The following is a 26,375-nucleotide window of genomic DNA, read 5'->3' as shown; positions in this document are numbered from 1 at the left end:
ACAACAGGGATCCATACCTAATTTAGGTGTGAGGATTTACACCAGGGTTTAGTTTGTATAAATCCTTGTGCCTAAAGTTAGGCACAGTTCCCAGCACCAAGTGCTAGTCTATAAATGACACCTAACTTTGAGTCACACAGTCGGCCAGGTATGTAACGTGTTTTATTTTGATTGACCCAACACGGCCTGTGTTTTGGCTAGATGCCTGCATCAGGGGTCTAAAAAAATATAAAACAACAGATATTTTTTTAGACATCTGACACAGGCATCTAGCCGAAACCCAGGCCATGTTGGGTCAATCAAAATACAACAACTTACATCCCTGTTCTTGAGGTCTACTATGGGTCTCTTTTTATTGTATGTCCTTTGGCACTACATGCTTTGAATCCCTTTCTTGTTTTGGACTTAAATTTGAGTACTATTTATAGAAGAGCACTTAGGGCTCCTTTTATTAAGGCGCACTACGGGGGTTAGCGCATCGGACATTTCATCACGCGCTAACCCCCGTGGCAGCCTAAAATCCTAATGCCTCATCAATGGAGGCGTTAGGTACTAGCGCGGCAGGCAGTTTAACGTGCGGTATTCCACATGTTAAACCGCTACCGCGCCTTAGTGTGTTTTTTAGGTGGAGCCAATTTTTCAACACCACTTACAGAATTCAGTCCACTATGAGCAAAATCGTCTCTTCATAGATTCTTTTTCTGTTTTTATTTTAAATATAGAACATTAAGGATGGGCAGGGTTCAGATACCAGTAAATATTGTTCACTGTTAAGAATGCATTTTATCCCCCTAATTCTACAAAGCAGTTATATGCCAATTCGGCGCAAAACATCCATGCCATAGTGACAACTATTCACCAAAATGCATCAGTGCAGTTAGGTGCTACTCTATAACTTCATGCCTAAAAGTGTTCTAGCATGTAACTGTACCACCGTCCATTGGTGGTGTTGATAGGGGAGGGGCATGGGCTGGTTGATAGGGGAGGGGCATGGGTGTTTTAACTGTTCCAGCGCACGATTTATAGAATCATACCAGGACGTGAGAAAGGGCCGCATTTAGGTGCAAACATTTATCCCTGCCATAGAACTGGCATAATTATTTCTGCCTACATTTAGGGACATCATTGCCAACTTATGCTAGAATTCTATAATGAATTTGTAGCAGAAATTTGCCGTTACAGAGTACTAGAACAGAGCTCAGATTTTTGGGCACCTACTGTTTAGTGTCTTTAGTGGAATTGCCTCCTATTTGCACATTACATTACATTAGAGACTTCTATTCCGCCTGTACCTTGCAGTTCTAAGCGGATTACAATTGAAGACGGCTGGACATTTCTAGGAAGTTACAATTTTAGGGTTGGATACATAGAGAGGCTAAGTTTCGAATTAGGGTTAGATACATAGTAGTTACAGTTTAAGTTATAATTTAGGATTAGATGCATAGTGGAGGCTAAAAGGGTAAATTTAAGGAAGGGGTAAATTTGAGGATAACTTGTAGGGAGGATGGAATTTAGGGTTGGTTACCTGAAAGAGTATGCAAGGAGGGGGATGTTGCGGGGGAGGGGGGATAAGAGGACAGGATAGTTTCTTTGAATCCATCTAATTTTCAATTTAAAAGCTCCTCAAAAATCGTCTCCTCTGAAAATGGTATGGTCATTACTTCACCACCATAATTAGCTCTACTGTTAATGAGGGGTTCTTCTTCCATGCTTTCCTTATTTGGTAAATACTGGAGAAATGTAGTATTTTCTTTTTTATGCCACACTCTGCACATACTGTCTTTGCTTCTCTCAGTTTTAAAATTCCAAATCTGTGCTTCCCCTTGCACCAATATAATTGAAAAATATCTTGCATCTGTTATCTTTCCTCTTATTTGTTCCATCGCCACTCTGCCTACTTTCCTTGTTTTCCAGATATCCATTCCTGTTCTCCCAGTTTGTCAAGCCCTCTTGCTCTCAGCCTCTTCTTTTTAAAAGCATGCCCCTTCTTACAGCAATTTACCTTAACATATAGATTTTGTTATATACAGGATAACCCACATACCTGCTGTTCTGATTGAAGATATCAAAGAAGATTCCATAGTTTTAAAACCATGAGCACGTTCAAAAAGATTAAAAGGATGGAGGCATCCAGAGGAAGGCTACTAAAATGGTGCGTGGTCTTCAACATATCGATTGGGGACATATTTAAAGATCTCAATATGTATACTCTAGAGGAAAGGCGGCAAAGGGGAGATATGATACAGATGCTTAAATACCTACGTGGCATAAATGCACATAAGTCAAGTCTCTTCCATTTGAGAGGAAGCTCTGGAATGAAAGGGCACAAGATAAAGTTAAGAGATGATAGACTCAGGAGTAATCTAAGGAAACACTTTTTTACAGAAAGGGTTGTAGATGCGTGGAACAGTCTCCCGGAAGAAGTGGTGGAGCCAACGACTGTGTCTGAATTCAAGACAGCATGGGATAGGCATGTGGGCTCTCTTAGAGAGAGGAAGAGATAATGGTTACTGCGGATGGGCAGACTAGATGGGCTATTTGGCCTTTATTTACCATCATGTTTCTAACATGTTTACTGCTCTAGAAGCACAACACTATAGATCTCCTTTTTCCCTGTATTTTCTCATAGAACTGACATAAATTATTAATGGTGTTGTTTGTACCCTTTAAAAGTAAAGTAGTGAGACTTTTTGAAAAGAAAAATGCCAAGATGAACTGTGGCCATCATGGTAGTGTCTCTTTAAAATCATTAGGAAGCTGTTCAGCGATTACTCTAGTTTTTAATTATAGCTCTTCTTTCTCCTATTTTTTTTTGCTATGTACTCTAGTCTTAATCATATGTGAACCGAGTCGAGCTCCACTGGGAGATGCCCCGGTATATAAACCAAAGATTAGATTAGATTAGATTTATCGTCATTCATCCTATACAGCTAATCTTCCTGATATATTGGAGGGGTCAGTTTAAGTGCACGAATGTGATCTTTAAGAGTCTATATGGGATTTTTTTCTCCAATATTTCCTCTTTCTTTTAATTCTTATCATTTTCAGTCTACGAGGAATATACATAAATTCAAAGTATTACTCCCTTCTATTAAAGGGATTCAAACTTTTGGCAGGCTTTCACATTCTTTGGCATTTACTGTGGTGAAAATATGGAATGATCTTCCTTCAGTTATTAGAACTCTCCCTTCATTGACTTGTTTTAGAAAAACCTTGAAAACTTATTTGTTTACAAAATATCTTACTGATAACTGATAGGATTCCCTAGCTGACAATTTTATGGTGATATTTACTGACTTTCCATCTTCTATTACTCTACATCATTGTTCTTAAGATTGCGTTTTGTTAACCGGATCGAGTCCCTTTGGGAATGACCCGGTATATAAGACTAAAGATTAGATTCTCTTCTGTCTCCCTGTGACTTTAGCAGCTGAATTCCTGCCCCCTTTCAGACATCTTCAGTGGAAGCTGACTGAGAACAGTTCAACGCCAGCATTTGAAGTCAGCTGCAGAGATTTCATGGTATTGTCTACATTTTTGTTATATGACAAATCTTTCTGCTTTTCCTATCCCCTTTTAGTTGACTTAAGGGATTTAAAAGCCATTGCTAGACATTGCCACTTTGTGTTCCCATTTGAAGGACCCAAAGTAATTCAGGGATAATTGAGATTTGGGCTAATGGGTTTTCAAAATGGGATGGGATGGTCTTATCTGTATAAAAACTGCAGTTTGGTTAATGAGTAGTTGCTTAGTTGGGCTTCAGGGTGGCTTGCGGTGAGCACTCAAGATCACTTCTTGGTGTGATTGACTTTTTGCTTGTTTTTGTTTATTGTGAGTTAATGGAAGGGAAGACTGAGGGCATACTCTTCAGAGGTCACACCTGTCCTTCAATTGTCACAACCAAAATCTGATCAATTTGTAGCTCTTTGTCCAGAGAATTTTCTGCCAGGAGCAGTGGCATGCGGTCAGGGCCTTCAGGGGATTCGCCCCACACTCTAAAGGCCTTGAGGGCACTGCTTTGAATTTTGATTGGTCAAGCAGGTAACAGGCAGATGCTGCTCAGCCAATCAAATTTAGATCAGCAGTGTCAGGGCCTTCAGAGGATTCAGAGAATCCCCAGCCCAAGAGACCTCCTTTTTTTTTTTTTGTTTACTTTTTGTTTGATGTAGTTTGACTGGTTGAGCTGGCTGCCTACTCAGCAAATCAAACTACATCAAGCAAAAAGTAAACAAAAAATAAAAAAAGCAGGGCTGTAGAGCTGGGGATTCACTGAATCCCTTGAAAGCCCTCATCACACACCACTAGCCAGGAGTAGTTGGACTTCATAGTGCTTCTACCATTCTGAATGTGGTTGATATTGCTCATCCCAAAGTATCGATTGCTCCCTCTATACCAGGGTGCTGGAACTCTGATAGGATCTCCCGCAGCACTGTCTGCAACAGATGTTGGTCACATTGCCCTACAAGAGGGAGATAAAACTGTTGGAAATCCGTCTAGGTTATCAACATCTCCCATTGCTCTAAGGAACAATGAGAGGACTCTTGCTCCAGTTGGAGAGGTTAATAGTGCAATAGTAGATGTAGAACAATTTCTGAAAAATTACTACTATCAATAGTTTTGCTTTCAGTATCATAGGATTTGGGGGTAAACAGGTGAAAAACATTTACCCTTCTTGATATGCTGGCAAACTCAGATTGTTTTGTTTGGAAGACAAAATGTTGCAGAATAGGTACATTTGACCCTTGACATAGAAATGTTTTCATTACGGAGGATGATTAATGGTTTTACAAATATGCACATTTTGTTGATTGCGCATTAAATGGAACTTTCAGTTTTTATACATCCTCAGCTATAACCAGCTATATTAATCTATATATCGGCCATCTGAATAATTGATGCACAATATAAGGATCATAATGGAGCCACAGAACAATAAGCAGCTCTAAATTAGATGACTTACAGAGTAAAGGGGAAAGTTAATTTCTGCAAAGGAAATAATGGTAGCTCAGCAAAACCACATTTTTAATGGCTATTAGTTTCCTACAAAAAAACAATTAAAGAGAGAGACAGAGAGAGAAAAAAAAGCAAAACCATACAGTAGTTCGCTTTCCCTTGGTAATGCTACTGAGAGTTATAACGCAAAATATGGTTCTCATGAGATATAGTGCCTCGAAATGGACTCCTAAGGAACTAATTATCTCCTGTAGAACATAACCTCTCTCTGTCATTACCATTACTTAAACACTCTGATGTTCTTTAATAGCATGTAAGAAGCCATTATTTGCTGGATATGCAGTAAATGAAAAATGTATACACAAGCAGGGTGATTCTAGAACTGAGTGCTTCTCCTTAGGTGCCCTAAAGACAAGAACAATAAGATCTAGAACAGCACTTGGGTGCCTACATGTGTCAGGTATTCAGCACCCCTTCCCCCTCTTTTACAAAGGTGCGCTAAGCTTTTTAGCACGCCCTAAATATTAGTGCATGCTATACACGCGTTAAACGCTGACACGTGCATGTTATCCTATGGACGCATTAGCGGTTAGCACACGCATTAATTTAGCATGTGCTAAATCTGCGCTAAAAAGCTTAGCGCGCCTTCGTAAAAGAGGGGGAAGGGGTGCTGAATACCTGACACATGTAGGCACCCAAGTGCTGTTCTAGATCTTACTGTTCTAGAGTCTTACTGCTTGTCTTTAGGGCACCTAAGGAGAAGCACTCAGTTCTAGAATCACCCTGCACATGTATACATGTTTAGGCACCCACAGGTACACCAGCCATAACACTGTCATAACTGCAGTCATATAAATGGTTATGGTTAATTTTTATTTAATATACCGCCCTTCCTTACAAAATAACAGAGTGGCAATCCAAGTTAAGTTAAAACTAAACTAAAATATTTTTTTTAAAAAGAACTCCATTTAGTTAGATAGAAAAGAAAAACAAAGAACAGACAAAAATAAACCCAGAATGTGTGACTAGTACACCCTCATGGAGCTCGAACCATCCATCTGCAAAGAAAAAGCCTTTTAAAAAATATAGGTTTTGAGACGAGTTCTGAATTTAAGATAGACTGGCTCCAAACAAATTGAACTCACTATGGAATTCCAAAGCGATGGTGAAGCACAAAAAAGGCCCTGCTTCTAATAAGTTTGTATTGAACTAAGTGGAGTAGTGGCATACAAAGCCATTGATCATTTAAAAAGTGCAAAGCTGTTGAAGGATAATAACTACGAATAAGGGGTGATAAGTAGGAAGGAACATTGCAATGGATTGATTTGCAAGTTAAGGTCAAAATCTTGAATTGTATCTGAAATGGATTAGGAAGACGATGATGATGAATGGATAAAGGAATAATTTGCTCATACTGAGATGCACGAGAAAGTAATCTGATTGTTGTATTCTGAATGGATTGAAGTATGCAAAGTTGACATTGAGGTAGTTCAGCGAAAATACTATTGCAATGATCAAACAAACATAATAAGAACATACAAAAGAGTCTTTTGAGAAGTCTGATCTAATTTTTTTTTTTTTTTAGTATTTATAGACCATTTATAGCCTAAGTGGTTAACATTTAGGTACGCAAGTATTTCGCCCTATCTGTCCTGGTGGGCTCACAGTTTGAGTAACATATCTGGGGTAATGGAGTTTTAAGTGACTTGCCCAAGGTCACGAGGAGCAGTGCTGGGCTTGAACCTGCAACTGAGCCCTAACCACTAGGCCACTTTGCAAGAGCTGAAATATGATAAAAGTAAGATGCTGATCTAAGATAGCACAGGGATATTTAAAATGAGACACCAGAGAGAGTGAAGAGTCTAAAAGGACAGGAGAAACAGTTGGTGATGGATGCTTCCCAGAAATCCAAGAGGCTAAGGTAGGGCTGCCCAATTCCAGTCCTCAAGATCTACTGGCAGACCAGGTTTTCAGGATATCCACAATAATCATGCATGAGAGAGATTTGCATACCAAGAAGGCAGTGCAGGCAAATCTCTCTCATGCATATTAATTGTAGATATCCTGAAAATCTGGCCTGCCAATAGATCTCAAGGACTGGAATTGGGCAGCCCGGGGCTAAGGATTAAGATGAAGCCAGTTATTAGATAACTAATTTGAAACCAGAAGAAGAACTGAAGTTAAAGGTAAAACATCTGGGGCTAATGGATTACACCCATACAGCAGTAAAATATCATCTGCATAAATGGATGTGTGAACTCCTTGCTCCTGAATAAGAAGTACCAATGGACTCAAAAACATTAAAAAGAGGAGCACCAAACCCTGAGGGACACCACAGGTGATAGGAAAAGTAATGGATTGTGAACCTGAAAATGAGACCTTAAAAGAATGATTATTAAGAAAACTAGAAAACCAAGAGCGAACTGAGTCAGAGTTACCAATATCTTGGAGACAAGACAGAAGACTAGAGCTATCTACCAAATCAAAAGCACACGTGAGACTGCGCATGATTCAGAATGCAGCAGTCAGATTGATTTTTTAATATGAAGAAGGGTTGCCATACAACTTTTTATGAGAAACTGGAAAAGTTGGGATCGGTTAAATTATACTTTCTGGTGGGAATCTCTATGCCACACGTTTAAAATGGAACGTATGATTGTTATATAGCAGGGACATTATAGAAAGTTTACGGATATTTGGGAACCATTGACAAAATTCTGTAAGGAATGACTTGATTTTGCCCTTTGATCATACACGTCCAGGGTGGATGAGAAGATACTTTAAATTTGAGTGCAAATTTTGGATATGTAGAATTGGGGGGGGGGAAGATATATGTATTTGTCATAGAATATAATTTTGATTGAATTTAAGTGCTGTTAAAATGTAAAATGTCTGTATAATATGTTGCACTTATTTTTGGCTTTAAAATTAATAAAGATTAAAAAAATAATAATAATAATTTGAAGAAGTATGATCATGTCACTGATTTCTATCGCCGATTGCAACTGGCTTCAAGTGGAGGCTCGGGTTAAATTTAAACTTGTCTGTATTTGTTACAAGGCACTAACAGGTTCAAATCCTGAGTATCTTATGGAATCTTTTATCATTACAAATTCTAAACATCCTAGAAAATCTCATTCATTATTCTCATCCCCTTCTGTAAAGGGTTGTAAATATAAGAAATTTCAGGATTGTTTGTTATCTTTTCAAACAGCCTCATGGACTAGGGATTTAACTCACATATTCAAAATCTCAAATTCGTACCAACAATTTTGTTGTGCCTTAAAGACTATCTTTTAAAGAAAATATGCCATTGTATAGATCCATGGTGAGGCCCCACCTGGAATACTGTGTGCAATTCTGGAGGCCGCATTACGGTAAGGATGTGCTGAGACTGGAATCGGTCCAGAGAATGGCCACCCGGATGGTCTCGGGACTCAAGGATCTCCCGTACGAGGAACGGCTGGATAAGTTGCAGCTGTACTCACTCGAGGAACGCAGAGAGAGGGGTGACATGATCGAGACATTCAAGTATCTCACGGGCCGCATCGAGGTGGAAGAAGATATCTTCTTTTTCAAGGGTCCCGCGGCAACAAGGGGGCATCCGTGGAAAATCAGGGGCGGGAAACTGCACGGGGACACCAGGAAATTCTTTTTCACTGAAAGGGTGGTTGATCGCTGGAATAGTCTTCCACTTCAGGTTATTGAGGCCAGCAGCGTGCCTGATTTTAAGGCCAAATGGGATAGACACGTGGGATCTATTCACAGAGAAAGGAAGGGGAGGGTCATTGGGGTGGGCAGACTAGATGGGCCGTGGCCCTTATCTGCCGTCTATTTCTATGTTTCTATGATGTTTATTCATTTGTACTATTAGTCTTTGTGAACCGCATAGAACTTAATGGTATACAAGTGCATTTTATGTTATGTTATGTTATGTTATGCCTTTATCCATAGAGGGCTATAAAAATTAATTAGAGACTATCAGCGGCCGCCTGCAAAAGTGTCTCCAATAGCGTGTCAATCATGCAATGACACCGTTTACAGAATCACAACCTGAATGAAAGGTAGGCGCTGGAAGTGTAGGCCAAGGTTTTGAAGGCCTACATTTCTGGTGCCTACCTTTCACGTGAATCGCGGCTGTGGAGGGGCTTTACTTCAGTGGCATTAGGCGTCGTAAAGTGCCTCCATAGCCGTGATGAAGGCACCAGTCTTCTAGGCACTGGTAGGCGCCTACAGTTTGTGTTTTTAAAAAACTATTTTAATCCTGTTGAAATGGCTATTTCCACTTAAGTTAGGCACCGGTAGAGTGCCTATCAGTGCCTAACTTACTGTGCCGTTTATAGACTATGGGCCTAAATGTAACAGGAATAAGTTGGAGTCTTGCCCATTGCCCACCCATGCTTTGCCAATGTGTAAACTTTCCTTGCATTTACATGCTATGCACTTACACACACCCTTACAGAGGGCTTACGCACCTCTTGTTGGCACTTTCACAGGTAAGTGTACACTTTGCACACATAAATGCAATTCTATGGTAAATTTATTTACGCAAGAGGCACATTCATGGGGGTGATTAGTTGTGGACTTGTCCTTGAGCAAGCATTGAGTACAAGAAAACTTTATTAGAGAAATATTCTAGATTTATCATAATGTCATAAAGGTTAGAGAACTCTGAGTTGCAGACACCCCAGTAACTATAACTCAGTAAAAGTAGTAAAAATTGGTGAAATTATTACTGTGGTAAAAGTAAGACTAATAAAAGTTTCCTGTTATTCTTTACAAGTAAAAGTGACAAAACTTTTACTTAAGTACAGTAACTGGTTATATCATATGCTAATCATTACCACTTGCTAAATCCATTAGTGCCCCTTTGTAAAAGGACCCCCAAGCCTCCACTGATTGTTACAGTTATACATATGTTTTTCATTTGCAGTTTTTATGAATTTTTTCTTTTTAGTATTCAAGAATCCCTGAGGCAGGCATTAGTCAAAACATGGCTGTGCCAATGGTTTTCAATAAGGGCTTAATGTGTTAATTGCATGGATCCTGTATTCTCTTTCCACCCTCTCTCTCCATTGCTTCTGGTTGCTTGCATTTCTGCAAAGTCTAGTTATTCTTTCTTTTGTTCAATGGCATAAGAATATTTTTTTTTGTATTGGAATTTCCACAGAAAATTTCCTAGTTATGATCTGCAAGGGGGAGGGGTGTGGAGGAAGTTGGACTTTTTTGGATGAGACAATGGGATTGCATTTAACTCATAGGAACTCCTAGATTATGTTGGACCAAAGATCTCATGAGAGTTATGTATGCAGCAAAAGAGTAGCCATACTGGGTCAGACCATTGGCTCATCTAGTCCAGTAGCCAACAGCAGCCAATCCAGTCACAAGTACCTAGCAGAATCCTAAATAGAAGCAAAATTCTATGCTACCTATCCCAGGGCAAACAGTGGTTCCCCCCATGTTTGCCTCAATAGCAGACTATGGACTTTTCCTCATGGAACTTATCCAAACTTTTTTTTAAACCCAAGTATGCTAACAGTTGTAACCATATCTTCTAGCAATGAGTTCCAGAGCTTGACTATTCATTGCATGAAAAAATAATTCCTCCTATTCATGTTAAAAGTATTACCATGTAACTTCTTAGAGTGTCCCTTAGTCTTTGTATTTTTTGAAAGACTAAATAATTGATCCACTCAAGGTTTTGTAGACCTCTATCATATCTCCCCTTAGCTGTCTCTTTTCCAAGCAGAAGATCCTTAACCTCTCTAGCCTTTTCTCATATGAGAGGAGTTCCAACACTTTCATCATTTTGGTTGTCCTCCTTTGAACCTTTTTTAATTCCATTTTTGAGATAAGGTAACCAGAATTGCACACTATACTCAAGGTGAGGTCGCACCATGGAGAGATACAGAAGCATTATAATATTCTTCATGTTACTTTCCATCCATTTCATAATGATTTCTAGCATTCTGTTTGCTTTTTTGCCTGCTGTTGCACACATTAAAGTTTGTCCCCATTAAAGTTCATCTGGCATTTGGAGGTTCAGTCTTCCAATTTCCTAAGGTCTGCCTGCAATTTTTGACAATCTGCATATATTTTCACAGCCTTAAATAGTTTTGTGTCATGTGCATATTTAATCACCTCAGTTGTTTTTTGATTTCCAGATCATTTACAAATGTTTAATAGCACCAGTCTCAATACAGATCCCTGTGGCACTCTTCTGAGAAAAAAGGCCATTTAACTCTACTCTCTGTTTTCTATCCATTATCCAGGTCCCAATCCACACCAGAACATTATCTCCTATCCCATGGCTTTTTAATTATCTTAGGAGTCCTTCATGAGGGACTTTGTCTAAAGCCTTCTGAAAATCTAGATACACTACATCAACTGGCACACTTTTATCAACATGGTTATTCACACCTTCCAAGAAATAAAGCAAATTGATGATGCAAGGCTTCTCTTGGCTAAATTCATGCTTTCTTTGCCACATTAAACCATATTTGTCTTGTGTTCAGTAAATTTATTTATTTATTTATTTTTTTAATAGTTTCCATACTATTTGTTCAGTATCAGTCACTTGGGTCTATCTTTTTTTTATTTTTTTGTCCACAGGACTCTTTGGATGCCAATCAGAATGCCTCCTGCTAAATTGAAAATGATTTGGAACTGTTTATTGAATATGAAGGAGTAAAGGATTATAATGTTTATGTTTTCATTATATTATTACAACTCTAATGGTTAGTTTATTTATTTTATTTATGTTTTTATTTTTAATCATTTTATATTTCAATTGTAATGACATATTTAAAATTTAATAAAATATTTTGTAAAAAAAAATATTTTCCTGCTAATAATTTGCTTAAACCTAATTGTTGAGCCTGTACTCGTGAGAAAGGGATTTTCTCTCATATGTTATGTTATTGTAATATTTTGAAATTCTATAGGGAGAAGGTTAGCGACAAATGTGGATAATTTTTACTTTGGATATGCTATTGTGATTTTAGGATCTCTTTTTTTGTTTCCTTCTTTACAAAGAACTATGCTAAACTATTAATATTTTCATTTCCTTTGCTGTAATATTGATGGAAATAACTGGAATGATTCTGCTGTGTTATCAGTATAGTTGTGAAGCTCAGTTTGCCAAGTTTATAAGTATGAGAAGGGAATAGCTGAGAGAGATGGATCTTTGCATACTTTTAATGATGTTTGGTCTCCTACTGATGTTCTCCTGGAACAGCAGCACATAATCTGATTGTTGTAGTCTGTTTTAGAAACATAGAAACATGATGGCAGATAAAGGCCATATGGCCCATCTAGTCTTCCCATCCACAGTAACCATTATCTCTTTCTCTCTCTGAGATGTTTTATTATGTGCAAATTCAAGCTTTATTGAACTGAAAAATATATATGGTTTATGTATTTTCTTTAATTTAATTGCTTGGCTTTTATCAGTTTGCTGTTTTCTATCACTCCCAATAATCTTACTCTCTGAATATAGTTCTTAGGTGTCGGGCAGGTGGGGAGAGTGCCATCTCATCTTTCACCTCAGGCAACAAATTGCCTTGAGCTGCCCTTGTCTGAAACCATTACATAAAAGCAACAAGAAAAATAACAGTAAATTATATAAGAACATAAGAATTGCCATACTGGGACAGACCAGCATCCTGTTTCCAACAGTGGCCAACCCAGGTCCCAAGTACCTAGCTAGATCCCAAGTAGTAAAATAGATTTTATGCTCCTTAGCTTTTGAATAAGCAGTGGCTTTCCCCAAGTCATCTTAATAATGGCTTATGGACTTCTCTTTTAGGAAATTATTCAAACCTTTTTAAAAACCCTGCTAAGCTAACTCATTTCACTACTCTCTCCGGCAACAAATTGCAGAGTCTAATTGCACTCAAATAAAAGTCAACTATAGCAAGACTCTTCTGATGTCCAAGTTGCATAAGATCTGATCTTTTCGCTCTGATCTTATGGAGCGATTAGAAGGCAAACGAACCTCCTTGTTGACATGAAAATAGGAAATCACCTTTGTCAGAAAAGGTGGTACTGTGCGGACAAACCACTCCCACTTCTGTGATCTGAAGAAAGGGTTCCCTGCATGAAAGAGCCTGAAGCTCTGAAACACGCCATGCCGAGACATGGTGACCAGAAAGACAGTCTTGATCATCAGATCTAGAAGAGAAGCATCTTTCAGAGGCTCGAATGGGGCTTCCACAAGGCCCTGCAGAACGATGTTAAGATTACACATAGGGAAAGGAGGATGCAAGGAGGTCACAAGTGAAGCGCCCCTCTCAGAAACCTGGTCTGCCCCAGCCCTGGAGGACCTGGAGATGGTGAAGCTCATAGCTCCTGCCCTCTCCCCCGGCATGCTGTGGCACGCAGTACATGGATGATGTTCCAGTACAATTCCAGCATAATTCATACATTAATTTGACAGATTTGGGGCTAAGGAGTCCAACCCAATCAATTTTCAACAAAATTGAGGAGTTTTGAGGCAGAAATCAAGCTTTGAAAAAAAGATCAATACAAATCCAAGATGGCCGCTACCAGCAAATTTGCAATAAAAATGACAAAAATAAATAAAATCCCCCCACTAAAAATAGTGATTTTGGGTTTGGGAGGTGGGAGACCTGAACCCTACCATCAGAAACTCTTAAAAATGTGTTTTACAGAGTTCCACAGACCTCCCCTGAAGCTTCCTTAGGAAATGATGGAGGTGTACTTACAGTCTGTGAAGTGGCTACCTGCCAGCTCTTTACACTGCAGCTGAATGGAAAGAAAGGATTTTCTGCATCAGAACTGCTCCAAAATTATCAAATTGCCAGTCGGACTGTAACCTCTGCCCCCACAGAAACTCTCCACGTGACTGGGGGCAGGAAATGCAGCCTGTGCCCTGAAACACGAAGGGACTTTTATACAGGATACATACAGCCTGCACTTAAATCCCTGACAGGGTCAGAGGGCAAATGAGCTCTCAGGGGAATGGACCCCGAGTCTGAGAAGGGTGGCACAAAGCATGCTGGCTCCATAGGTCCATTGAAGTTTCTCTGTGAAGCAGTTCAGCTTCACAGGACTTTATCCTTTCTTCTGGCAGAAGACCCCACACGGGGTTTCACAGCACTAAAGCCACAGAAAAAAAAATTAACTTTAAGCGAAAAACATAAGAAAAGGACGCAGAGCAGATCAGAAGACTTCATGGATTGCTTGCAGAAAATGAAAACTGCAGGTGGTTCTAAATCTCTCTCTATAACAGGGGTGTCCAACCTGCGGCCCAAGGGCCGCATGCGGCCCCGTGAAGTATTTTGTGCGGCCCCAGTCGAGGGTGATGCAGTGTTTTCCTCTGCTGCCCCCGGGTGTTTACCATCTTGCCCACTCCCTCCTCTGTCTTGCTGCAGTGTTTGCGCGTCTTTGCGTCCCCAGAAACATTTTTTTCAGCCAATGCGGCTCAGGGAAGCCAAAAGGTTGGACACCCCTGCTCTATAAGGTAGGAGGAGCACATGCTCAGAAAAGTGTTTGGATTTCTGCAACTCCCAGAGTGAGGGAAGGGATTGAACGCTTAGAGTATAGAATCTGGTAGGGATATAACAGAATCAACCATTATGGTAAGATCAGCCTTATCCAAAAAGGAACAAAGCTGACGCACTTGCCTAAGATAGGCAAACCCTGAAACCTGTATTTATACATGCATGCCATCTACACATGATAGATGTTGCTATTTCCATATTGAATTGGCCCAAAGACTTTTAAAATTACTTCTTTAACTAAGCAAGAGAGGTCAGGGTCCAGCAGGCAGGGAATAAGCTGTCATGATGTTGCCCATGTCTTTGAGATCAACTTCACTGAGCATGTGCTTTCCTCACAAGTGTTAGATAAGTGTCTAACAATATCATAATATACTTAATCTCCATTTCCTAATAACAGCATGATGCTGTTACTGTAGAGTCTAATTCATTTTTTGTGCTGAAAAGAACTGGCATTAACAGAATCTGACTCAAAAAGTACATTTTTCTGTGAGGCAATTAGTAAACAAACAGAACCATTTATTAATGTATCTATATAATAAAACCGTAGGCGGCGCATGCGCACTCTAATCCGCGTGCTTCCGTGATCCGTATGTCCGTGGCCGGCAAGAGTGCACATGCAAACTTACAACAGCTCGCACTCACGGTCTGGCTGGCTCTTTAAAGTTTTTTTCGGTGCCGGCTCACCTGCTCCGCCTTCCTCTTCCTGCCAGTCTCAGCCGGACTCACTCCTCCCCCCCTGGCAGCCCTGAACCTGTTCCTCCGTTCCCCGCCCGACGGGCCGGTGAGTGCTGCGCCAGGGGCAATGCAGGTGGAGACTATCGGCGGCGGAGCCGGAGGGAAGGGGGGGTGGGAGGCACGCGAAGCTGCAAGTCGCCGACTCCACCCCCCCCCCTCTCTCGAACCGCACAAGGACTGCTGTTGACGAAATTTGCCCCACCGTTCCTTCCCTTCCTCCATCAGGTACAGTTCAGCTATGCCTATGTTAAAAGCAGCTGCTTTGAAATTGGAGTCCTGCCGCCACCGTAACACGTTCCCTCTGCCGCGGTCCCATATGTCAGAGAAGGGGCGGGACCAAGGCAGAGGGGAACGTGCTACGGCAGTGGCAGGCCTCTGATTTCGATGCGGCTGCTTTTAACATTGGTGGAGCTGCACTGTACCTGATGGAGGGAGGGAAGGAAAGGTGGTTGTGCGCTGTTGAGCCCCTCTGCACGCGGCCAAACCAAAAAAGGAGCCAGGACTCTTCCCCACCCGGCGCCGGCAGACCCGAAAAAACGGCCCTACCGAACAGACCCGCGAGCAGGGTTGCCATGGAAACCTAACCGGAATTACATGCAGTCGGCAAGGGTCAGTGAGAGGGGATCAGGAGCTAAAGAGAGATTGAAAAAAACAAACAAACAGTGCACAAGTAGAGAGAGACACACAGACAGTCACAGAAGGACAGGGGGCTAGAGCAGAGATGCTTGCAGGGAGAAAAAGCTAAGCAGTAATGTTACAGCTTGAGAGTGCAGACTGAGGAAGAAAGCAGAGACAGCGCTACACAGGGAAATGGAGGGAGGAAAGAGACAGAAAGAAAAATACAGACAGACATAAATTCTAGCACCCGTTAATGTAACGGGCTTAACGACTAGTGTATTTATAAATCTTTATATACCTTTTCTTGACTATATCAATCAAAATGGCACACAATATCCAGAAAAAAAATGAAAACAATTTAAGGGGGAATTCATCAAGGGGCGATAACCAATTTAGCGTGTGCTAACTGCATTTGGGTGTGCTAAATGCTACGATGCCCACTAAGAATTAGCACACACTAAACAATAAGATGCCCTTTATACACTTCTCCCTCCATATTCGCAGGGGTTAGGTTCAAAGCTGGCCCACGAATACCGGAAAATTCCGAATAACTTTTTGCTTTCATATTCACGGGGTTTGGGGGTATATCCCTCGCGAATACCGTGAATTTGCAAATAATAAACCTTCCCTTCAAATTGGCAGCAAAACTCACAGTCACACAATGCTCTGATGCTGGGTTTTGCTCAACCGCACTGAAGCAAAGCACTCAACTTTCTTCCCTCTGCACCCCAGCTAAACACACACTTCTCTGTTGCAGCCTCTTGCCCGACCACACTGGAAAAACGCACCAAACTTCTCTCAGCATCCCAGCAAAACACACACTTCTCTGATGCTGCCATTTACTCATCTAATCTAATCTAGTATTTGTTGTGTCGCGCATACCTAAACAGGCTCTAGATGACTTGAGGAAAGGAATGGAAAAGGGTTAGGGTGGAGGAGCGGAGGGGGACAGGAAACATAAAGCTTAGGTGAATTAAATAAAGTTAGGTGCTTAAGATGATCTTCCAAGAGTTAACTGTCAAAGAGTGAAGTTTTCAGTTTCTTTCGGAATAGGATAGGGTTGGTTTCCGTTCTTATGGTCTCTGTGAGATTGTTCCAAATTTTGACTCCAAGGAAGGTGAACATGGATTGGAAGATTCTTCTGTATTTGAGATTTTTTTTGTCGAGGGGAGGTTGAGCTGGATCCTGTTGAGAATTCTGCGTGAGCTAGACCATGCGTCAGTTAAAAGTTTGATGAGTGGGACTACTGAGTTGCCGTAGATGATGCGATGCATGATACTGGCTATTTTGAATTTTATACGGGCTGTGTTGGGTAGCCGGTGGAGTTGTTTGCGGTGGATTGAGATAGAGTTGTATTTTTTTAGACCAAAGATGAGCCTTACTGCAGTGTTTTGAATAAGTTGCATTTTGTGGGTGAGGGTGGTATTGATACGCAGGTAGGCGGAGTTGCAGTAATCCAGTTTGGATAGAATCATCTGGACAATGATGGCAAAGTGATGCTGGTGGAAGTATGGCCTGATGAGTCTTAGTTGTTTCATGGTGAAGAGGGCTTTACCCGATCATGCTGAAAAAAAGGGCTGAACTTTTCTCTTGGCACCCTTGGGGTGGAGTCAGCAAGATGAAAACCACAAATAATCGAAGTCGCAAGTGCTGAACCCACATATATGGAGGGAGACCTGTATTCCTTAGTGTTTAGCATGCGCCAACACAGTAGGCACACATTCAATTGGTTAGCATCCCTTGATGAATTATATCCTTAATACTTAAACAAGCTCCTTAGGAAATAGATAACATTTTAAAAACTTTCTGAATCCATGAATATAGTCATCTTTTTTGGTTCCTCTGGCAGTCCATAACACAAATCTGCAGCAACCGATCTGAAAGCCTTCCTTTTCTATGCTTGCTTCCTCAAAAAGGATATATTAGTTTATAATCATATGCATGTACAGTATATTTCCACAGTACAATTATATCGCATGCATGAATTTGTCAGGCACCTCTTTTACTTACCATTGGGAATGGCTGCGAGCTTTCCAAAAGTGTCATTCAGAGCCTTAAGAAGACCTTTATTCTTTTCATCAGCATTTTTCAATCTGTTCTGCATGTTGTTTAGGTTATCGCCATTTTCTATGGAGAAAAAAAACCAAAAATATGATTTCTTTTTATACTGTAGGCTTTACTATAATATCATAATTACTTATGCAGATTTGCCTAAGGAAAATGAAACGATTGCAAACAGAGGGCCCCTGGTACTAAGCTGTGCTATTAAAAGGGCTTAGTACATCCTAAAGTGGGCCTTGCTTGCATACTAAGCTCATTTCTCGTGTGGTAATACATTTGACCTTTTTACATTATTTCTTTTTCCAGCCATGCACTAATATTAGAATTAAAATCCAGCCTCCTCAAAAATTTAATGCTAGAGCCCCTGAAAAATGGTGGCTGAAAAACAATGCCCTAGGAGAGATCAGTGTACTACAGAAGAAATATTTTCCCCTTAATTGGTAGTCTCCACCTGGTGCTGCTTCTTCTAGACACCACATGGTGATAAATACCAGTGAGGAGAAAGTGGCTGACACTCTGAAAAAAATGCTCAGAAAAGTGAAACTCTGAAGAGGGGGTGAAAACCTCCTCTTAAGGAAAGAGTTTACCGTCCAGTCATTGCATTGATACGTGAAAATTCACTTTCTGACCACTGGTAAAAATGTTGAATTGTTTTTGCAAGCTCAACACGAAATGTTCAAAAATCTCTTATGCAAAAATATCTCTCAATGGAAGAATAATGCAATGCACACTTATCTCAAAAATCTTAAAGCTCTCAGGGGTCCCAACGCGGCCCGTTTCGAGATCTGCTTCAGGAGACCCAAACTCTCATTTTAAACCCTCTGTGCAGTCATGGTGCTTTTCCAAGAGAAAATCTGAAAAATAATAATTTGATATCAGAAACCACACACCGTGGCAGGCTGCTCTAACATGCTACGATGAGGGAAATTATACCATCTTATGGGCAAGGATAAGAGGGAAGGAAGCACTGAATACTCACATACCATACACTGGATCAGTTTTTAGTATGGCTTAACAGCTGTGATGACAATTTACAATTCACTATGACCAAAGATTGCTTTCAAGTGCCGTTTTTGGATATCAATATAATGTTGGTCAATGGGAGTTTTCAGACAACTATATATCGTAAACCCACTGATTGGAATAATCTCCTACAATACGACAGCTTTCACCCAAAACATTTGAGGGATAATATTATATTTCAAAATCAGATGCTATGATGGCGAGGTTTAAAGAAAAAGGGTATCCAGCTAGAGTCATACGCAAAGCCTACAAGAGGGAGCTGTATGCCAACCGTTCATTGTTGCTAGAGTCCTGTCCTAAAGTTGAAGAACAATCTTTGGTGTGCGTTTTACCATACTCGCACTTAGCCTTTCACATCATAGTAACATAGTAACATAGTAGATGACGGCAGATAAAGACCCGAATGGTCCATCCAGTCTGCCCAACCTGATTCAATTTAAATTATTATTATTATTTTTTTTCTTCTTAGCTATTTCTGGGCGAGAATCCAAAGCTTTACCCGGTACTGTGCTTGGGTTCCAACTGCCGAAATCTCTGTTAAGACTTACTCCAGCCCATCTACACCCTCCCAGCCATTGAAGCCCTCCCCTGCCCATCCTCCTCCAAACGGCCATGCACAGACACAGACCGTACAAGTCTGCCCAGTAACTGGCCTAGTTCAATCTTTAATATTATTTTCTGATTCTAAATCTTCTGTGTTCATCCCACGCTTCTTTGAACTCTCCACCACCTCTCTCGGGAGCGCATTCCAGGCATCCACCACCCTCTCTGTAAAGTAGAATTTCCTAACATTGCCCCTGAATCTACCACCCCTCAACCTCAAATTATGTCCTCTGGTTTTACCATTTTCCTTTCTCTGGAAAAGATTTTGTTCTACGTTAATACCCTTTAAGTATTTGAACGTCTGAATCATATCTCCCCTGTCTCTCCTTTCCTCTAGGGTATACATATTCAGGGCTTCCAGTCTCTCCTCATACGTCTTCTGGCGCAAGCCTCCTATCATTTTCGTCGCCCTCCTCTGGTCCGCCTCAAGTCTTCTTACGTCTTTCGCCAGATACGGTCTCCAAAACTGAACACAATACTCCAAGTGGGGCCTCACCAATGACCTGTACAGGGGCATCAACACCTTCTTCCTTCTACTGACTACGCCTCTCTTTATACAGCCCAGAATCCTTCTGGCAGCAGCCACTGCCTTGTCACACTGTTTTTTCGCCTTTAGATCTTCGGACACTATCACCCCAAGGTCCCTCTCCCCGTCCGTGCATATCAGCTTCTCTCCTCCCAGCATATACGGTTCCTTCCTATTATTAATCCCCAAATGCATTACTCTGCATTTCTTTGCATTGAATTTTAGTTGCCAGGCATTAGACCATTCCTCTAACTTTTGCAGATCCTTTTTCATATTCTCCACTCCCTCTTCGGTGTCTACTCTGTTACAAATCTTGGTATCATCTGCAAAAAGGCACACTTTTCCTTCTAACCCTTCAGCAATGTCACTTACATACATATTGAACAGGATTGGCCCCAGCACCGAACCCTGAGGGACTCCACTAGTCACCTTTCCTTCCTTCGAGCGACTTCCATTAACCACCACCCTCTGGCGTCTGTCCGACAGCCAGTTTCTGACCCAGTTCACCACTTTGGGTCCTAACTTCAGCCCTTCAAGTTTGTTCAACAGCCTCTTATGAGGAACTGTATCAAAGGCTTTGCTGAAATCCAAGTAAATTACATCTAGCATATGTCCTCGATCCAGCTCTCTGGTCACCCAATCAAAAAATTCAATCAGGTTCGTTTGGCACGATTTACCTTTTGTAAAGCCATGTTGCCTCGGATCCTGTAACCCATTAGATTCAAGGAAATACACTATCCTTTCTTTCAGCAACACTTCCATTATTTTTCCAACAACTGAAGTGAGGCTCACCGGCCTGTAGTTTCCTGCTTCATCCCTGTGACCACTTTTATGAATAGGGACCACATCCGCTCTCCTCCAATCCCCAGGAATCACTCCCGTCTCCAGAGATTTGTTGAACAAGTCTTTAATAGGACTCGCCAGAACATCTCTGAGCTCCCTTAGTATCCTGGGATGGATCCCGTCTGGTCCCATCGCTTTGTCCACCTTCAGTTTTTCAAGTTGCTCATAAACACCCTCCTCCGTGAACGGCGCAGAATCTACTCCATTTTCTCGTGTAACTTTGCCAGACAATCTCGGTCCTTCTCCAGGATTTTCTTCTGTGAACACAGAACAGAAGTATTTGTTTAGCACATTTGCTTTCTCCTCATCACTCTCCACATATTTGTTCCCAGCATCTTTCAGCCTAGCAATTCCATTTTTTATCTTCCTCCTTTCACTAATATATCTGAAAAAATTTTTATCTCCCTTTTTTACATTTTTAGCCATTTGTTCTTCCGCCTGTGCCTTCGCCAAACGTATCTCTCTCTTGGCTTCTTTCAGTTTCACCCTGTAGTCCTTTCTGCTCTCCTCTTCTTGGGTTTTTTTATATTTCATGAACGCCAACTCTTTCGCCTTTATTTTCTCAGCCACTAGGTTGGAGAACCATATCGGCTTCCTTTTTCTCTTGTTTTTATTGATTTTCTTCACATAAAGGTCCGTAGCCATTTTTATCGCTCCTTTCAGCTTAGACCACTGTCTTTCCACTTCTCTTATGTCCTCCCATCCTAACAGCTCTTTCTTCAGGTACTTTCCCATTGCATTAAAGTCCGTACGTTTGAAATCTAGGACTTTAAGTATCGTGCGGCCGCTCTCCACTTTAGCCGTTATATCAAACCAAACCGTTTGATGATCGCTACTACCCAGGTGAGCACCCACTCGAACATTAGAGATACTCTCTCCATTTGTGAGGACCAGATCCAATATCGCTTTTTCCCTTGTGGGTTCCGTCACCATTTGTCTGAGCAGAGCCTCTTGAAAGGCATCCACAATCTCCCTACTTCTTTCCGATTCCGCAGACGGAACATTCCAGTCCGCATCCGTCAGGTTGAAATCTCCCAACAGCAGAACCTCCTCTTTCCTTCCAAACTTTTGGATATCTACAATCAGATCCTTATCAATTTGCTGCGATTGAGTCGGAGGTCTGTAGACTACACCCACGTAGATAGAAGTTCCATCTTCTCTTTTCAGAGCAATCCATATCGCTTCTTCCTCTCCCCAGGTCCCTTGCATTTCGGTCGCTTGGATATTGATCTTTACATAGAGAGCTACTCCTCCACCTTTATGACCATCTCTGTCCTTCCTAAAAAGATTATATCCCGGTATGTTTGCATCCCATCCATGTGATTCACTGAACCATGTCTCTGTGATAGCAACAATATCTAGATCTGCCTCTAATATCAGGGCTTGCAGATCATGAACTTTGTTGCTTAGACTGCGAGCATTTGTGGTCATCGCTTTCCAGCTATTTTTCAGCGATAATCTCCTTTTTCGTATGGATTTTTGTGTCGTTTCACTTTCCGTTGCAATACTAAGAAATGAGTTGCTGATATTGCTTATGTTGCAGCCTTTACTACTATCACATCTTTTCTTTTCTTTACTTTACTTCTTTTCTTTTCAAACGTACTATCAAGCAACATTGGCATATAATGCAATATCACCCTGAGTTTCAAGAACTTCCCCGTTTCGCTTTCTCTAAAAACCAAAATTTAAAACAGAGACTGGTCCATTCACAATTTACACACTCATCTGAAGAAGCTTCCAGCATCGAGGGAGGGCACAGACCGTGTGGCCATTGTAAAATATGCCCGCACAGTATTCCATTGTAAGAGATGAGTCTCATTACAAAAAAGAAACCCACTTGTATGGCTTCAGATTGTAATACGAAGCAAGTGGTGTACATCATACAGTGCCCGTGTGGTTTAAAATATGTGGGTTGCACCATCCGGAGCATCAAAACCCGGATAGGAGAGCACATCAGCAGAATTAGATCTGGCATACAAGAAGCTCCCCTCGTTCAGCATTGGCTTCTACATCACCACAATGTAGCCGATTTGAAATTTTCTATTCTGGATTTAGCAGTTCTTACTAGATGTGGAGATATATCTAAACTACTCTGGCGCAAAGAACAGCAGTGGATTTTTGAACTAAACACGTTGCACTCTCATGGGTTAAATAATGAGATTGAATGGGTTGCTTTCCTGTAAATTTTTTTCTAATTTTTTTCTGGTTTGGGATTTTTTACAGTTTTTTCATTTTCCATTTTTCAATTGGCTTTATTCATAGCAACAGCTGTCACAGTAACCTGACGTTTTTGACGTCACTACGTTTTGACGGAGGTCACCCTCCCCCTCCCCCTTCCTTCAGTATAAATCGGGTGAGGAGGGTAGCGGTCCCTGTGGTTTGGAATGTTCAAATTCAGTGTACGGTATGTGAGTATTCAGTGCTTCCTTCCCTCTTATCCTTGCCCATAAGATGGTATAATTTCCCTCATCGTAGAATGTTAGAGCAGCCTGCCACGGTGTGTGGTTTCTGATATCAAATTATTATTTTTCAGATTTTCTCTTGGAAAAGCACCATGACTGCACAGAGGGTTTAAAATGAGAGTTTGGGTATCCTGAAGCAGATCTCGAAACGGGGCCACGTTGGGACCCCTGAGAGCTTTAAGATTTTTGAGATAAGTGTGCATTGCATTATTCTTCCATTGAGAGATATTTTTGCATAAGAGATTTTTGAACATTTTGTGTTGAGCTTGCAAAAACAATTCAACATTTTTACCAGTGGTCAGAAAGTGAATTTTCACGTATCAATGCAATGACTGGACGGTAAATTCTTTCCTTAAGAGGAGGCTTTCACCCCCTCTTCAAAGTTTCACTTTTCTGAGCATTTTTTTCAGAGTGTCAGCCACATTCTCCTCACTGGTATTTATCACCATTAGTCAGTCTCTTATTATTGTCATAGCCATTTTTCTGACTAGTATTGATACATTAGTCCCTGTAATTTCTTTAACGTCTTCTAGACACCAGGCAGGGGGTTATTTAAGTAGGGGGAATGGAGGGTCAGATTGAGGAGGGGGGGTGTTTGGGGAGATCAAGGCCGACTGCTAATTAATTTTTTAAAAAGTCACCGTTTTAGTCAATCACAGCTAAGGCAAAGACAGAAAGGATGACATATTGCAATGAGCTGAGGATTACTACTGCATTTTTAACACAGCAGTAATTTGCATGCTTATTGCTTACAGCATGAGACCATAGTTTTGGGTCACTAATTTCACTGTAGAAGGATTGCACTGGCCCTGGTGTACCATGTGATTTTCTGCATCAGCCTCAGATAGACAAACCGTTAAAATGATGCTCCATTAAAACAGTAAACGGCTACTGGCAGGAAAACAAACCTTTTCCATGATTGCATAAGGAAGTGAATTCCCAAAAGTTACTAATGAAAGACTCACGCTACAACTACAGAAATTAAAACTGAAATGGCATCATTGCTGGCATGGTTGGATGTGAACAAGTCAAAAACCTGAATTATTTCAGCACTTCACCAGTCGATCAGTAAGTCAATCAGTTAATCATCAATCAAACAGTCAGACAGTAAGTCAATCAACCAATCAGTCCAAACAGTCAGCAAACCAGTAGGTCAATCAATCAACAGTCAGTCAGTTATTCAACCAGTCAGCTAACCAATGAGTGTTAACTAGACAGTGTTTGACTCACCCAACCAGTTAGTCAGTCAGTCTGTCTGTCAACTGGTCAACTAGTCAGTCAATCAGAAAGTTAACCAGTCAGTCAACAAGTCAGTCAGTCAATCACTTACTCAATCAGTCTTTCAGTCAACTTGTGAGTCTGTCATCAAGTCAGTCAATCAGGCAATTAGTCAGTCAACCAATCATTCATTCATCTCTTCAATTAGTCTACTGGTTAGTCAGTTCACCAGTTAGTTCATCAGTCGACCAACCAATCAGTGATATAACCAGTCAGTCAACCAATAAATCAATCAGTGAGTCACCAGTCATCCAGACTGTCAATCAACTAGTAAGTCAGTCAATCACCAAGTCAACCATTTAGATAGTCGATAATTCCATCAGTCAGTCCATCAGTCAGCAACTCAGTTAGTCAAACTGTTAGTCAGTCACCCAACCAGCCAGTCATTCTGTCAATAAGTCAATCAAGTAACCAATCAGTATGACAATCAATCAATCAGTCAACCAGTCAATCTGAAAGTCATCCAACCAGTCAGTCAGCTTGTTAACTGTAAATTAGTCAATCAACCATATAACCAGTGAGTCATTCATTCATCCCTTCAGTCAGTCAACCAGTCCAACAACCAACATGTGAGTCAATTGTTCAACCAATCAGTCATTCAAACAATCAGTCAACCAGTACAACTGTGAAGTCAGCCAACCAGTCAATCAGTCAGTTAGTTAACCAGAGAGTCAATCTGTCTACCAGTCAGTCAGTCAGTAATTCAATCAGTCAACTACTCAGTTAGACAACTAGTCAGACAGTCACTCAACCAATCAACCATACAACCAGTCATTGAGTCATTCATTCAAGTTTCAAGTTTAATTAATTTTAATATACTGACCATCGACGTGCACCTGGCCGGTTTACAATGCTAAAAATGAAAGGTTAAAATAAATTTGTAGGGGGGGAAATGTGAACATTAAATAGGCAAATTGCAAATACGAACATGAGCTTGAGGGTAAAGGGGGAGGGGAAAGTTAATAATTACATCATTAAAAACAAATTAATTAAAGGAAAGGGGGGGATAAAACACCAGGAATGGGGATCACTTCTTTAAAGCGGTTCATGTTTATTTTGCTAGCTATTGGAAAGGAAATATTATGCATACTATGGTATGCGTCTTGGAATAAGAACATTTTTAGTTTAGTCTTGAATTTGTCGAGTGAATTTTCGAGACAGAGTTGAGATGGCATGGCGTTCCATAAAGTTGGAGCTACAATGTACAAGTTAGTTTTTTTTTAGTGTAGTAGAATTCTTTAATGGAAGGTATGGTCAGTAAGTTCTGATCAGCTGATCTAAGGGTCCAAGGAGGGCAAGAGGGAATGATGAGCTTATCAAGAAAAGATGGGAGACCGCAAAAGTTTGATTTTGAAGACCAGCATTAAAGTTTTATAGGTGATGCGGTGGATGATGGTGAAGACCTTAGGCCTCCACAGATAGACCACTCAACTCTCTCTATGCTGATACAAATAATATGAGTTTTAATAATCAAATAGTAATAGCTTACAGGAATAAATCACACAGTATACAGAGTGATAGATCATACATCAGGCTGGCCAGGCTGATGGAGAACCTCCAATGAGTTCTGAAACCATGATTCAGGGAGCTTTCTTTTATATGATTCTGGCAGCTCTGGCTCACGTTGGTGCATGTTACATTTCACACTTTCATTGGTTAATAATATTCATTATCTCATATATTAAGCTATGGGTTGGTTAACATAAATTGAGTGATTCTGTGTCACGCCTTTTTCCATACGCTTCTCCC

At 40.8% G+C, this 26,375-nt stretch overlaps 1 protein-coding gene across 10 annotated transcripts in view; it reads right to left on the bottom strand.

Annotated features, from left to right (window-relative positions):
* The window catches only part of LAMA2 (laminin subunit alpha 2), a 1,204,230-nt gene that overhangs the window by 203,434 nt on the left and 974,421 nt on the right, over nucleotides 1–26,375 (bottom strand). For all 10 annotated transcript variants that reach the window (XM_033936921.1, XM_033936924.1, XM_033936922.1 and 7 more), the window contains one exon: nucleotides 17,841–17,957. In XM_033936921.1, the coding sequence (XP_033792812.1) occupies nucleotides 17,841–17,957 (117 nt within the window). The remainder of the gene's footprint in view (nucleotides 1–17,840; nucleotides 17,958–26,375) is intronic.

The sequence above is a fragment of the Geotrypetes seraphini genome, chromosome 3 (assembly GCF_902459505.1).
Source record: "Geotrypetes seraphini chromosome 3, aGeoSer1.1, whole genome shotgun sequence".
NCBI lineage: Eukaryota > Metazoa > Chordata > Amphibia > Gymnophiona > Dermophiidae > Geotrypetes > Geotrypetes seraphini.
Note: the sequence above shows the minus strand (reverse complement) of the source record. Positions and strands in the feature narration are given on the sequence as shown.